Source organism: Myotis myotis, unplaced genomic scaffold, assembly GCF_014108235.1.
Source record: "Myotis myotis isolate mMyoMyo1 unplaced genomic scaffold, mMyoMyo1.p scaffold_m19_p_11, whole genome shotgun sequence".
NCBI lineage: Eukaryota > Metazoa > Chordata > Mammalia > Chiroptera > Vespertilionidae > Myotis > Myotis myotis.
Genome location: NW_023416315.1, coordinates 41900621 through 41916272, shown reverse-complemented (window position 1 = coordinate 41916272; position 15652 = coordinate 41900621). Strand labels below are relative to the sequence as shown.

Below are 15652 nucleotides of genomic sequence, written 5' to 3'. Positions count from 1 at the left end.
AAAAAATTCAACAAATACTTTAAAAAATATCATTTCTTGTCCTGCCATAATCTTTTTATTTCATTCCTATAGTCATAGGCTAAATTTCTCAGGCATTAGCCTATAGTGACCAAAAGCTATTTCTTCAAGGAAATTGTATGTGTAGTCTCTTGTCTAGCATACTAATGTGAGATGCATATCATCAAGGGAAATTCTGGAAATATTTTATAACTGACATTGTATTAATAATATCAAATATAATAGAACAAGCCAATAGAGCGACCTAGAGGACTCCTCAGTGACACATGAATTACCACATGGCTGAAACCAGATGACCTTTCTGTGCCAAAACATTATTTTTACTTGTCTAAGTACAATGTTGTTTTCCACTCTACACCCACGCTTGACTTTAGGGAACATTTAATACAATCAGTAAACCACTCTCTGTTGCAGTATCAGTATACAATACAGGATCTTTAATATCAAACTCTCAAGTTACAAGTGTTAAGGAATAATTGTTTTTCTCTTTATAAAATGCTCAGTGGTTGTGATTTCTGAAATATCTTTTTCACTATCTCAAAAATTAGGAATACACAATTTATTTTAAAATAAGGATTATGATTTAGAGCCAAGGTAGAAATTTCTGTTCATTTAAATTATCAGCAAGAAAGATACAAAATAATCGTAAGAAAAAAGAAAGGCTCTTGCCTAAGAGTCTCCATCTTATTTGGCCATGGCTATTTCAAGTTGAAGCAGCATCACTACTGCTGTTTTTGAGTATTTTTTTTCTGGAAAAAAGCCTTTCCAAATTCATATGTACTGATCATGATGGCACAAGCAGGAGCAATTTTAATTAAACGGGGAGTTAGGCCTGCAAAGAGAACAGAAAAATATCAGAACAAATTTTACCTTATTTTAAAATACTTATTGGTTTGGTTTCATTCTGATGATGATCAAATTAAATGAAGTGATACATCAAATACTGTGCCATAAACTGGTATTCAAGGACAAGACAAACTTACTCCCAACCTCCTCAATTTAACTCCGTTACTTTACACAGAAATTTTATCTTATTAAATCTATTGTCATTTAAGTTTTAAATCTACAGAAAAGATGTTTAGGAAGAAATAATAAATGTGAATTACTTTCAACAAGTTCCTGCTGAATAGTTAATTTAGGAAGGATAGATTTAAAAGTAAAAGTAATAATTTTACTCAACGATTTGGTAAAGCAAATATTTTTACCTGTAAATAATCCAGAAAACCCATTCTTAGCAACAATGTTCTTCATTATAGCCCAGGTTGACATAGGCATAGAAACTAAATGTTAAAAAAAAAAGATAGCATTATGAATTACCCCTTAATTTCTAATACAGGTAAACACATAAAATAGTGTATGGCCTTTGGGGATATATCATTTCAATATAATAACAAGTTTGTCTAAAAAGTTATTTTAAATATTATTTGTAATAGTTGGATTCATTAAAAAGAAAAATTAGAAAAAGGCTATAAGTTTAAAGGTATAGAATTAAATGCAATCAAGGGGGAATATATAGAAGACTTCTCTGGAACTGATAGTATTTGTTTCTTAAGCTTTGTAGTAAGTATCCTTTATACTTTCTTCCACATATTAAAAAGTTTCATAGTGAAAAATTTTAAAGATATATAGAAATATTCATGTGGTTCCCAAAGCCAAAGAGAAGTCCTGATAATCATTTTCATTAAATTTTTATTGCACACATTAAAAAATATTTTTTTTTCTAAAAAGAGTTTCTGAGGATAATAGCTCATTCTCCCTAGTAAGGTTCTGCTTTATTAAAACCCTTCTGAATAGATGTGCCATATGAAATCAATTAGGTCAGTCCTATCCTCTCCAAAGGGCAGAACTGTCCTGTAACTAACAGTAACACTTCACTAATTTGCAACTACTCAAATAACTGAAAAATAGAAAAAATTAATTTGTATATTTTAAAAAAATCAGCAAAAATAGATGTCACTGAGGTTCAAACATAAAGCTTATGAATGAGGCCCTGGCCAGGTAGGTCAGTTGGTTAGAATGTCATCTTGATATGCTAAGCTTGCAGGTTCGATCCCTGGTCAGGGCACATATAAGCAGCAGCTAACGAATAAATAAGTGCAACAACAGACAGTTGTCTCTCTGTCTCTGTCTTCCTCTCTCAGAATGAATGAATGAATGAATGATGATAGGGCTTAGGCAGCTAGAAGGCTTGCACCTAAAACAAGGAAGTGGAGAAGGGATTACACTTTGATAAGTTAAGGACAAAGTTGTCACTAATATTCATCAGATTTATTTTCAGAGGTCTATAATTAATGTTTCTTTTAACATTAGAATACCTATTTTACTTTGTATGCAAAATATTATTCTGGTGGGGAACAATTTATTTAAATTATAATAGGCTTATCACAAGGCTTCTATGACACAATTTTGTAATGGATAATTTCCATTGGGTTTGCGACACTTTCTACAGATGATATTGACAGAATAGATCTAATGTATGCAACCAAGAGTACACTTTTGTTCTAGAAAAAATTACAGGTTATAAAGTAAAAATAGATGGAATAATAGGTAGAAAAAACATTTAAAAAGGAAAGCTAAACTAAACAGGAAAATAATAAAATGTACATGCATACTAATAAAACAAAACATATCACGAGAAAAAAGGTTTCCCAGTAATTTACTATCCTTCACCTTGACTTGCCCAGATTTATTTGAACAACAACAACAAAAAAAAAAAAACAAAAACAAACATATAATTTAATCTTCTACATAGAACAGGTATAAGACTTAACTAATAGCAGGCAAAATACACAAACTTAGATTTCTTAATTTTTTTTCGTTTGGGTTGAGAGTATTTTTTCCTGGATATTCCAACCTAAGAGTATATTAGTTTCAGCTAAAGAGTAAAGCAGAGGGGAAAAAAATCTTATCCCTATTCTAGATATTCCTAACTTAGTATCTGGAAAGAAAAACAAAAATTTTCATGGTATCTTAAAAATGTTTTAAATGAATTGAACTTACTTTTATGACTTTCATACATCCAAAGTTGTGTCTGCTTTTGTGTTTTTACCACATCAAATGGCAAAGTTACAACAGCTGCGAACTATCAAAAAGTAAAATTGATTGATTTAAATCTGCCTTTAAATTTTTCCTAAAATTACATTCTCTTAATTAGCACTTCATTTAATAAGGATAATACTGAAAATTATAACTAAATTAACACATAAAATAAAACCAGATATATTTAAAGAAAAGCTTTTGTTAAAGAAAATATGTCTTAGGTATTTCTCTGAAAATTTAGGAATAAGTAAAATGTCTCAGAAAAGTTCCCCTACTCCCCTGAGGTCACACAACTCCTAGTGGCAGAGACATAATTCTAACCAGACATCTCTGACTTGAAAACCAGTGTTTGCAATCACCTACATTCCTGTGTTGCATTATTCCTTTACTATACATGAAGGTATAATACCTATTTTAAAGCAGAAATTCTCAAACATCTAGCAAGCATTTAAAATTTTCTAACAAATGTTTAAAAAACATAATAAAAAATTAAAGAAAATGGACTTTGAACTTTTAGTTCTATATGCCTATATATCTAGTTCATCTCAAAATGAACCAACTTAACAATTATTTTCACAATGACCTAATTAAGGAAAGTTCTTTTAAAAGAATAAATGCTCTTAAGAATGTCTTATAATATCTATAATAATAAAAGCGTAATATGCTATTTAGATTGGTTGTCCTTCCAGATGAAGCAGGGGCTGCGAGGCAAGCCCAGGTCCCAGGTGCCAGAGGGAAGTCAGTGCCAGCAGCCAGGGGAAGGAAGGCCTACTCTTGCATGAATTTCGTGCATCAGGCCTCTAGTCCTATATAATAAAAACCTAATATGCATATTGACTGAACAGCAGAATGACAGGTTGCTATGACGCGCACTGACCACCGGGGGGCAGACACTCAACACAGGAGCTGCCCCCTGGTCCCACCTCTGTGGCAGCACTAAGGACCCTTCGGGGGATGTCCACCTGCTGGCTTAGGCCCACTCACTGCCTAGGGCACAGACCGGGCTGAGGGACCCCCCATCAAGTGCACAAATTTTGTGCACTGGGCCTCTAGTCCTATATAATAAAAGAGAAACATGTAAATTGACCATCCCTTCGCTATGCTCACCAGCCAATCAGGAGTGAGTATACAAATTAACCCAACAAAGATGGCAGGTTAATTTGCATACACAGGCACCGGGCGGAGAGCAGAGTGGGAGAGCCAGCAGCCTGGGGGGATGTGGCCCCCTCGGTCGTTCCCCCAAGGTGCCAGGTGGAGAGCAGAGCAGGAGAGCCGGAGGCTTGGGGGGATGTGGCAGAGTGAAAGGCTGTGGGACAGAAACAGAGCAGGAAGGGAAAACCTAGAGCAAAGGGAGCACCAGGAATGCTGGGAATCATAGTTCTGGTGGCAGCCCCAGGACCAGAAGCGGAAGCCCAGAGCGCAGGGAATGCTGGGAATTGTAGTTCTGGTGGCAGACGGATCTCCTAGACCAGTGATGGCAAACTTATGACACCTGTGTCAGAGGTGACACGTGAACTCATTTTTTTGGTTGATTTTTCTTTGTTAAATGGCATTTAAATATATAAAATAAATATCAAAAATATAAGTCTTTGTTTTACTATGGTTGCAAAGATCAAAAAATTTCTATATGTGACATGGCACCAGAGTTAAGTTAGGGTTTTTCAAAATGCTGACACGCCAAGCTCAAAAGGTTCGCCATCACTGTCCTAGACATTAGAGCAAAGTGAGCCTGGAGCAAGTTACTGTTGTGGTGGGGGATGGAGGGAAAGCAAAGGTGAGAGACATAAGTAAAATCAGAGTGTCTAGGAAATTAAAGGGAAGATATCCTAAAACTTCCAGGAAATCTCCACCAATGAAGCAAAGGGAAAAAAAAATGCCTCTATTATTCTGTGAGCAACAAACCAAACTGGGTTGGGGGGTCTCAGACAGTTCGCTCATATGATTGCAAAGACACACAGAAACTCCTGGATTGGAGAGGGCTCCCAGATTGGAGAGGGTGCAGGTCAGGCTGAGGGACCACCCCAAGTGCATGAATCTTCATGCACCAGGCCCCTAGTCTAATCTAATAAAAGAGAAACATGCAAATTGACCGCACCTCTGCTACGCCCCAGCCATGCCCACCAGCCAATCAGAGCGACTATATGCAAATTAACTCAACCAAGATGGCGGCCGGCAGCCACAGAGCTGGAGCAAGCAGGAGGCTTGGTTGCCCCGGTGATGGAGGAAGCCAAGCTTCCCGCCTGCCCTGGCCGGCTGTGGCCTCTGCTAAAGGCAACAAAGTTTCAATTATAGAAGATAAATAAATCCAAGATACCTGCTTCCAGCCAGCCTCCACTGGGAGCTTGGGTGGCTGGGGGCTGTGGCCAGCCTTCAAACAGCCATCAGCCCCTCACCCAGGCTGGCCAGGCACTCCAAGGGGGACCCCCACCCTGAAGGGGCTGTGGCCAGCCTGCAAACAGCCATCAGTCCTTCACCCAGACTGGCCAGGCACCCAGGCGGGGACCCCCACTCTGAAGAGGCTGTGGTTGGCCTGCAAACAGCCATCAGCTCCTCACCCAGGCTGGCCACACCCTCATGGGGTGAGGGTCCCCACTGGGGGGCTTGGCCAGCCTGCAAACAGCCATCAGCTCCTCACCCAGGCTGGCCAGGCACCCCAGCAGGACCCCCTCCTCCCTAAAGGGGTTGTGGCCAGTCTGAAAACGGCCCTCAGCCCCTCACCCAGGCTGTCCAGGCACCCCAGCGGGACCCCCACCCTGATCCGGGACACCCTTCAGGGCTCACCAGCTGGCCCCACCCATGCACCAGGCCTCTATCCTATATAATAAAAGGGGAATATGCAAATTGATCCTAACAGCAGAACGACTGGGAATGACTGGTCACTATGACACACACTGACCACCAGGGGGCAGATGCTCAATGTAGGAACTGCCCCCTGGTGGTAAGTGTGCTCCCACAGGGGGAGCTCTGCTCAGCCACAAGCCAGGCTGACGGTGGTAGGAGCCTCTCCCGCCTCCTCAGCAGCGTTAAGGATGTCCGACTGCAGCTTAGGCCTGCTCCCCGCTGGCAAGTGGACATCCCCCGAGGGGTCCTGGGCTGCCAGAGGGATGTCTGACTGCCAGCTTAGTCCCAATCCCCCGGGGAGCAGGCCTATGCCAGCAGGTGGACATCCCCCGAGGGGTCTCAGTCTGCGAGAGGGCACAGGCTGGGCTGAGGGACGCCCCTGAGTGCACAAATTTTTGTGCACCGGGCCTCAAGTTTGATATAAAAGGCATGTACAGTAAATAAACCTGATCTTTTATTTTATTTGGCTTCTGGACTCACATTTGATCAATATACTCATAAAATGACCCTTAAAATCATTTATATTTCACCTGAAAAATGTTGACTTAAATTCTTGAAATGAAACCAGGTTCAAAGATCTCTCAATTATTGTGTCTCCACTTACACAATCTAGCATGTAGTAGGAAAAAAATAGCAATGATGTTATATTTGTTAAATTGCTTTTTGACATTTTCTAAAATGATGTGGTTTTCTGTTTTCTGACAGGAAGCCCTGACATTGTCCACTGACATACTTTTTTTTTTTTTTTTAATATATTTTATTGATTTTTTACAGAGAGGAAGGGAGAGGGATAGAGAATTAGAAACATCGATGAGAGAGAAACATCGATCAGCTGCCTTCTGCACACTCCCTACTGGGGATGTGCCCGCAACCAAGGTACATGCCCTTGACCGGAATCGAACCCGGGACCCTTGAGTCCGCAGGCTGATGCTCTATCCACTGAGCCAAACCGGTTAGGGCTACTTTTTTTTTTTTTTTTTTTTAATCCTCACATGAAGATAAGTTTTTACTGATTGTAGAGAGAGAGCAAGGGAGAGAGACACATTGATGTGAGAGAGACACATTGATCAGTTGCCTCCCACATATGCCCCAACTGGGGATCAAAACCACACCTAGGTAAGTGCCCTGACCAGAAACCGAACCCACAACCTTTTGGTGTACCAAACAAAGCTCCAACCAACTGAGCTACCCAGGGCCACTGACATAATTTTTCTGTTGCAAAGACAAATTTTTATTTGAAAACAGTCAAAAGGCAGCAATATTTTCTAGATCATTAAAATTTTTTAATACATTTTTTATGTTAAACAGAATTAGTAAAATAAAACAACTTTCCTCCATATTACTGGAAAACTGGAAAAACATGCTAAAGCCATTATTACACTCTTTTTTTTTAGATAGTAAGCATTTATTTTTAAGTTAATTGATGTCATTCCAACTGTTAGAAATTCTAAAAATAAACAGTACTTGTTTTTCTTCAGAATGGTTTAAGATATAAATTAAATACAATTAAGTGACATTCAATCACCTCACAAATAAGAGGGATAATGAGAAGAGTTTGCTGGCCTCGGAACTATTTAATTGCTAAAAAAAAGTACTTTTATAGGCTTATAACCCACTAGGCTTAGTTTGATAAATCTCAGACCTGGGTATATTCAGAGCTGAATTTTGAACTCAGTCATAGTAGCTTTCTTAGCCTAGGTTTTTGATACAATTATTCCAATATTTTCTTGCAGGTCTCCATCAGTGAGCTTCTTCACTTTTGTTTTCATTTGGTTCCAATATGTTAGCACCTCACTCTAAGTCATCACAAATTCATTTTGTAAGTATGTGGATACAAGAAAAGTCTTTGTGGCCAAGATCATAGTGATACGAATCTGCATAAAGTCTACTATATGACTTTTCATTATGGAGATGGGTGGGAAAAGGTGAACTCTCTACTACCCCAAAAATGGTCATTTGAGATTCCTCCCTTCCAATTGTATAATTCTTTTGTTAAATTTGTTAAAATTCTTTTAAAAAGTACTTAGCCAGCCTGGGCCAGGGAGCTCTGTTGGTTGGAGCGCTGTCCTGATACGCCAAGGTTGCAGGTTCAATTCCCAATTAGGGCACATACAAGAATCAACCAATGAATGCATAAGTAAGGGAACAAATCAATGTTTCTATCTCAAATCAATTTAAAAAGTTGTTCTAAAGTACTTAGTTAATATGTTCCCAAAGAAATAAGTTAGCAGAAGAGAATGACATTATATTTATTCAATTCTATTATACAAATGAGATGACACTCCATTAAATATTACCTAACTAGGCATTTAATGAGAAAATTGCAAAATACCTTGTAATAACAAAACACTATTTAAACTACTATAATTATCATAACTGTAGTTATCAAACAAGTCCAAAAGTTGTTCAGAATATAATAATGTATATATAATAAAAACATAGATACAAAGTGCATTTTAAAATATTTGAATGGCGAGTAACTTATTCCCTCAAAATAGGATAATAAATACTCAGAAAAATTTTAAAGCAGTGCAGCTCAAAAGTGCTATCTCAATAGACATGAAATGCTATGTAATATTTTGTTCTGTTTTAATAAGATAATTATCATTCTGACATATTAACAACAAAGAGTAAACTTACAGAACCAGACAATGCTCCTGAAGTAAAGTTGATCATAAATGTGGGTTCATATAAACCAGATTTCTCACACAACCACTTCTTTAAAAGTTCATAGTTATACCAGTACATTGCTATAAAAACAGAATGAAATGAATGCATATTTAGAAATGAAATGCGGACCTTAGAGAAAATATTTGTGAGGTTATCTATTAAAGGAAAAGACATTATAACCTTGGCAGATCTTGTTTTCGGTTTAAACACATACTAGATAAGATTTTTTAAAAAGAAACCAAATTCTCAATAATATTATAGCAGCCTTATAAACAAAAACTCTATGCATCAGTGAAATAGGACTTTAATTCCAAAATCCAACAAAGACAGTAGCAGAAAGGTAAAGTATAAGCCAATCTTATTCATGAACATAGGTATACAACCTTACAGAAATTAAATAATAAAAAGCAACTGAAGCCAGAGGTATTTCATAAAAGATCATATGCTATGTCTAAATTGGGTTATCTGAGGAATGCAAAGGTAGCAAATAAAATAAACCCTTTAGATGCCACATACCATTTGACAGAACCATGGGACCACTTCTATTTAAAGCAAACAAAGAAATTTCTTGGAAAACTAGGGTTAAAAGAGCTCTTTAACTTGATAAAGGGTATGCATCAAGAACTTATACCAAAAATAATTATTAATGGTGAAACAACAGAACTATTTCCTTTAGAACAAGGAAAATGATAAGGATGCAACATTATCATTGCTACTATTCAAAACTTTACTAGGCAGTCCATAAGATAGAAGAAAAAAAAAAAGCTATAATGATTAAAGTGAAGAAACAAAGTAGCTATAATTTACATATTATTGTCTACATAGAAAACCCAGAAGATATGAAGATAAATTAGAGTTATAACAGTTTTAAAAGTAGCTGACCATAAGCTAGTAGAGAAAATCTACTGTTACACTGCCTCAGGCACAAAGGGATTTAGGAACTTTTTTAAAAATGATAGATTTTTTAAAAAAAATATTTTTATTGATTTCAGAGAGGAAGGGAGGCAAGAGAGAGAGAAAAAAACAACAATGATGAGAGAGAATCATTGATTCGCTGCCTCCTGCAGTCGCCTACTGGGGACTGAGCCTGCAACCCAGTCATGTGCCCTTGACCGGAATCAAACCCAGGACCCTTTAGTCCGCAGGCTGATGCTCTGTCCACTGAGCCAAACCGGCTAGGGAAAAATAATAGATTTTAAAATAGCTGCCAGAAATTGGGGATGGGTGGATGTATCTATAAATAAATCATTTTTTAAGTGGCATATAACCTTTATGAAGAAAATTTTAAATCTCTGCTAAAACACTTTTAAAAAGAGTTATATAATAAAGAGATATGACACTCCTAGGGGGAAAAATAAGGTAATATCAAGTTTTCTTTTATAATGCACAAGTAATTTAGACAGTACTATAGTATTAGCGCACAGGGTTACGAAAACTGGCCAGTGAAAGCTTGGCATGTCAGAGGTGATACTGCAGATCACTGCAGAAAGTATAATTCAACATTCAGTAAATGTTGCTGGGGTAACTATCTACCCACTTGCAGGGGAAACAAATACTTATTCACTCCATAACCCAAATCAATTATGGATACATGAATGGCCAATGAAATAGTGTCCAACCTCAGCAATAATCAGAAAAATGCAAGTTAAAGTGAGATCACCACTTTAAATTAGTAGATAAACAAAAATTAAGAACTGCAACAATAAAAGTGCTGGGGAGGGTAATTTGTCCTCTTAATTTTACTCTTGTTTATGTGTGAGTAAGCAAGTAAACAGTGCTTCTCTGAACAGGCTCTTGGTGTACAAGAATTTCTCCAGTATTAAATGTGCTGGTTCACATAAATATATATATTTAAAATTTCATTTGGTAATATCCAATTCTTTTAAAAATTACAATGTTCTAATTCATATATTGAAGTGGTGATTGCATAAGTAGACTTCATTTTATTAATAGACTTTATATTTTACTAGAGGCCTGGTGCACAAATTTGTGCACAGGTAGGGTCCCTAGGCCTGGCAAGCAATCAGGGCCAATCTGTTGGGCAACTGGCAGGGTGACCAGGGGGCCCCCACTGGCACCCACCTTGGCTGGCTTGGGACCTGCCAGCTGGGAGCAGCTCAGGCATTGAGTGTCTGCCCCTGGGTGGTCAGTGCACATCATAGCAACCAGTCGTTTTGCCATTCAGTCAATTTGCATATTAGCCTTTTATTATATACTAGAGGCCCGGTGCACAAAAATTTGTGCACTCGGCAGGGGGGGAGGTCCCTCAGCCCGGCCTGTGCCCTCTTGCAGTCTGGGACCCCTCGGGAGATAACGACCTGCTGGCTTAGGCCTGCTACTGGGTGGCAGAGGGCAGGCCCAATCCCTAGGTGAAGCCCCTGGTCGAGCACAGAGCAGGGCCGATTGGGGAATTGGGGCGCTGCCCCGTCATGCACAGAGCAGGGCGGATCGGGAGGTTGCGATGCCACCCCTAGTCACGCTCAGGGTAGGGCCGATTGGGGGGTTGGAGCACCGCCCCCTGTCACACTGAGGCAGGGTTGATGGGGAGGTTGCGGCGCCACCCCCTGTCACACACAGAGCAGGGCCAATCAGGGGGTTGGGGCGCTGCCCCCTGTCAAGCACAGAGCAGGGCCCATCAGGGGGTTGGGGCTCCGTACTCTGTCACACACAGAGCAGGGCCGATCAGGGGGTTGGGGAGCTCCCCCCCCCCGTCATGCACAGAGCAAGGCCCATCAGGGGGTTGGGGAGCTCCCCCCTGTCACGCACAGAGTAGGGCCGATAGGGGAGTTGGGGCACCGCCCCCTGTCACACACAGAGCAGGGCAGATCAGGGGGTTGGGGTGCCACCCTCTATCACCCACAGAGCAGGGCCCATCAGGGGGTTGGGGCACCACCACTGTCAGACTCAGGGCAGGGCTGATCAGGGGGTTGGGGCACTGCACCTGTCACACACAGAGCCACAGGGCGATCAGGGGGTTGGGGAGCTCCCCCCTATCAGGCACAGAGCAGGGCTGATCAGGGGTTTGGGGCGCCTTCCCCTGTCATGAACAGAGCAGGGTGGATAGGGAGGTTGTGGCCCCGCCCGTCACACACAGAGCCACAGGGCGATCAGGGGGTTTGGTCACTGCCCCCTATCACGCTGATCCCGGTGCCGGGAGGCCTCGCGGCTCTGCTGATTCCGGTGCTGGGAGGCATATTACCCTTTTACTACATAGGATAGAGGCCTGGTGCATGGGTGGGCACAGGCTGGTTTGACCTGAAGGGTGTCCTGGATCAGGGTGGGGGTCCCGCCTGGGTGCCTGGCCAGCGTGGATGAGGGGATGATGGCTGTTTGCACCTGGTCACACCCCCTTCAGGGTGGGGGTCCCCACTGGGGTGCCTGGCCATTCTGGCTGAGGGCCGTTTTCAGGCTGGCAGGTGACTGAGGCTCCCAATCTCCCCTTTTTTTTTTTTTATTCTGGGCCAGCTTTAGCTCTGAGGCTTGGCTCCAGCTCTGAGGCCTCCGCTGCTGAAAGCAGGTACTGGGTTTGTTTGGGTTCTATAATTGTAAAACTGTTGTGGTCCTGCTCACTCCAGCTCTGAGATCCCGGCTGGCTGAAAGCAGGGATCTGCGTTTGTTCTATAATTGAAACAATGTTGCGGTCCTGCTGGCTGAAGGGGTTTTGTTTAGTTTCTATATTTGTAACAATGTTTCTTAAATTGCAAGCTCAGAGGTCGGCAGTGGCAGGCCAGGCGGGGAACGTTGGCTTCCTCCGTCACTGAAGCAAGCAAGCCTCATGTTCGCTTCAAGCTGCCTGGCTGCCGGCTGCCATCTTGGTTGACAGTTAATTTGCATATCGCCCTGATTAGCCAATGGGAAGGGTAGCGGAGGTATGGCTAATTACTATGTTTGTCTATTATTAGATAGGATGATATCTATGTTACCTTTCTTGTGTCAATTATATAATACAAAATTAAAAATAGGAATTGGCCTAGGAATCTATGATTAATTACACACTGTATGTTTCTAAACAGCATAACAACTGATCACAAAATGTTGGAGAAAAATACTAATGAAAAGGGAAAGATGTATAGAGATATGAATAAAAGAAACAAAGAAAAGGATTAACTCAAGAGGAAAAAAAGAAAACAGAACATTAATATAAAGGTTCTTAATAATTATTTCTTGGGAGAAACCAAGATGGTGGCATAGGTTAACGCCGGAGATTGCTGCCTCGAACAACCTCTTCAGAGATATAACTAAAGGACAGAACGGACATCATCCAGAACCACAGGAAGGCTGGCTGAGTGGAAATTCTACAACTAGAAGGAAAGAGAATATCATACCCAGACTCAGAGGAGGTGCAGTGCTGAAGTGAAATACTCAGGTGCGGAGTGCGCACGCAGAGCGGGCTGGCGGCGAGGGCGCGGTTGTTGTTTTCAATCGGGAGGGAGTTTCAGACTCTGAGCTCCAGATCCGGGCGAGTCTCTAGGGACCCAGACTCAAACGGGAGAAGCAGGACTGCCTGGCTTCGGTCGGAAGTCGAAGGCAGCTTTCTCTCCGAGGTTTTCAGCGGTTGCTGGGACTCTGAGAGGCAGAGCCCCTAGGGATGGAACTGAGAGCAGCTATAACTGCTTGCTCCGCCCGCCTTGTAGATCCCCAGGGACCCGCCCTGCCCAAGCCCTGGGCAGAGCCATTTGCCGGATAGCCTCAGGCAAACGCTAGATTAGCACTGCCCTAGAGATCCAGCACAGAAGCTCTCCCACTGCAGACACAGCTGACTCTCATAGCCAGTTAGCCTGGAGGTCAAATCACCCCTGGTATTGCCGACAACAATCAAGGCTTAACTACAACAAGACTGTGCACAAAGACCACTAGGGGGCGCACCAAGAAAAGATTAAAAAAATGCGGAGACAAAGAAACAGGACGCAAATGTCAGAAATGGAAGATATAGAGCTCAAAACCACACTTTTAAGGTCTCTCAAGAACTGTCTAGAAGCTGCCGATAAACTTAGTAAGGCCCTCGAAAAGACTGGTGAGACCGCCGATAAATGTAGTGAGATCCTCAAGAAATCTAATGAGACCCTCGATGTTGTGATAAAGAACCAACTAGAAATTAAGCATACACTGACTGAAATAAAGAATATTATACAGACACCCAACAGCAGACCAGAGGAGCGCAAGAATCAAGTCAAAGATTCAAAACGCGAAGAAGCAAAAAACACCCAACTGGAAAAGCAAAATGAAAAAAGAATCTGAAAATATGAAGATAGTGTAAGGAGCCTCTGGGACAGCTTCTAACGTACCAACATCAGAATTATAGGGGTGCCAGAAGATGAGAGTGAGCAAGATATTGAAAACCTATTTGAAGAAATAATGACAGAAAACTTCCCCCACCTGGTGAAAGAAATAGACTTACAGGTCCAGGAAGCGCAGAGAACCCCAAACAAAAGGAATCCAAAGAGGACCACACCAAGACACATCATCATTAAAATGCCAAGAGCAAAAGACAAAGAGAGAATCCTAAAAGCAGCAACAGAAAGAAACCCAGTTACCTACAAGGGAATATCCATACGACTGTCAGCTGATTTCTCAACAGAAACTTTGCAGGCCAAAAGGGAGTGGCAAGAAATATTCAAAGTGATGAATACCAAGAACCTACAACCAAGATTACTTTATCCAGCAAAGCTATCATTCAGAACTGAAGGTCAGATAAAGAGCTTCACAGATAAGGAAAAGCTAAAGGAGTTCATCACCACCAAACCAGTATTATATGAAATGCTGAAAGGTATCCTTTAAGAAGAGGAAGAAGAAGAAAAAGGTAAAGATACAAATTATGAACAACAAATATGCATCTATCAACAAGTGAATCTAAGAATCAAGTGAATAAATAATCTGGTGATCATAATAGAATCAGGGACATAGAAAGGGAATGGACTGACTATTCTTGGGGGGGAAAGGGGTGTGGGAGATGCGGGAAGAGACAGGGAGTGGGGAGTGAGGGCGGAGAGTGCGGTGGGAACTGGGAGGAGGGGAGTTATGGGGGGAAAAAAGAGGAACAAATGTAATAATCTGAACAATAAAGATTTAATTAAAAAAATAAAATAAAGATTCTAACAGCAAAAAAAATAAAATAAAATAAAATAAAATAAAATAAAATAAAATAAAATAATTATTTCTTTCAGGTCTTAAAGGAAAACTCCAGTGATACACAAGAGAAATGGTACTGAACTATGCACATTCTACAAGTTAACTTTAAACGTCTTTTTCATGATTTTCACCCTTTTCATAATTCAATAATTAGCACAATCTTCTATCAGATTTATAACAGTCTTATTTACAGGACACTCATTTAATGGGGAAGGTTTTTATCTTTGATAACTGAAAAAAGTAGGAGTCAATATTATTCATAGGCAATCTTAAATGTATTTTGTGATATTTTTATTCATAGTAGTTTACTTACCTTGCTAATTATAACTTACTTAGAATAAGTTAAAGATAGTTTGTATTATCTAAATATAAATAAATACCAATTAATGTTGGAAAAGAAATTAAACACAAGAAAATAAAACCAGGCTTAAATTAGAAACTATTCCTATGTAATAAAGAGGGAATATGCTAATTGACCCTCATGCCATTGCAAAGATGGTGGCACCCACAGCCAATAAGGAGAGAATATGCTAATTTACCGCCCCGCCCTCAAAATGGCAGCGCCCACAGCCAATAAGGAGGGAATATGCTAATTGACTGCCATGCCCTCAAAGATGGTGGCGCTCACAGCCACAAGATAGCAGTGCTCAGTCCCCTCAGCCCCGCTGGGGTGGCAGGTGCGCGGCAAGGCCGGCCCTCCTGCCTCCAGAGTCCCCCAGTCCCCTCAGCCCCCCAGCTGCCCAGTGCTGGCCCGAGGCACAGGCAAGCCTCGGATGGTGGCTGTCCAGCCGCCCAGGGCCGCTCGAGGCACAGGTAATCAGGGCCGGCCAAGGCTTGCGCTGTCGGCAGTGGCAGCAGCAGAGATGTGATGGGGGCATCTCCTTTCCCTGATCGCCGGGTCGCCTCCCGCCTCTGAGGGCTCCCGGACTGTGAGAGGGGGCAGGCCGGGCTGAGG

At 41.2% G+C, this 15652-nt stretch overlaps 1 protein-coding gene across 12 annotated transcripts in view; it reads right to left on the bottom strand.

Moving 5' to 3' along the window:
- Positions 1 to 723: 723 nt before the first annotated feature.
- SLC25A40 (solute carrier family 25 member 40) overlaps positions 724 to 15652 on the bottom strand; it is a 46556-nt gene continuing 31627 nt past the window's right edge. For 8 of the 12 annotated variants that reach the window (XM_036328291.1, XM_036328292.1, XM_036328290.1 and 5 more), the window contains 4 exons: positions 8539 to 8648; positions 3019 to 3100; positions 1224 to 1298; positions 724 to 850 (listed from right to left, as the gene is read on the bottom strand). In XM_036328291.1, coding sequence (XP_036184184.1) covers positions 741 to 850; positions 1224 to 1298; positions 3019 to 3100; positions 8539 to 8648 — 377 coding nt within the window. In that variant the 3' untranslated portion in view covers positions 724 to 740. Of the gene's footprint in view, positions 851 to 1223; positions 1299 to 2126; positions 2213 to 3018; positions 3101 to 6428; positions 6508 to 8538; positions 8649 to 15652 lie in introns of those variants that run through there. The other 4 variants (XR_004970915.1, XR_004970916.1, XM_036328298.1 and 1 more) reach the window with 4 other exon arrangements.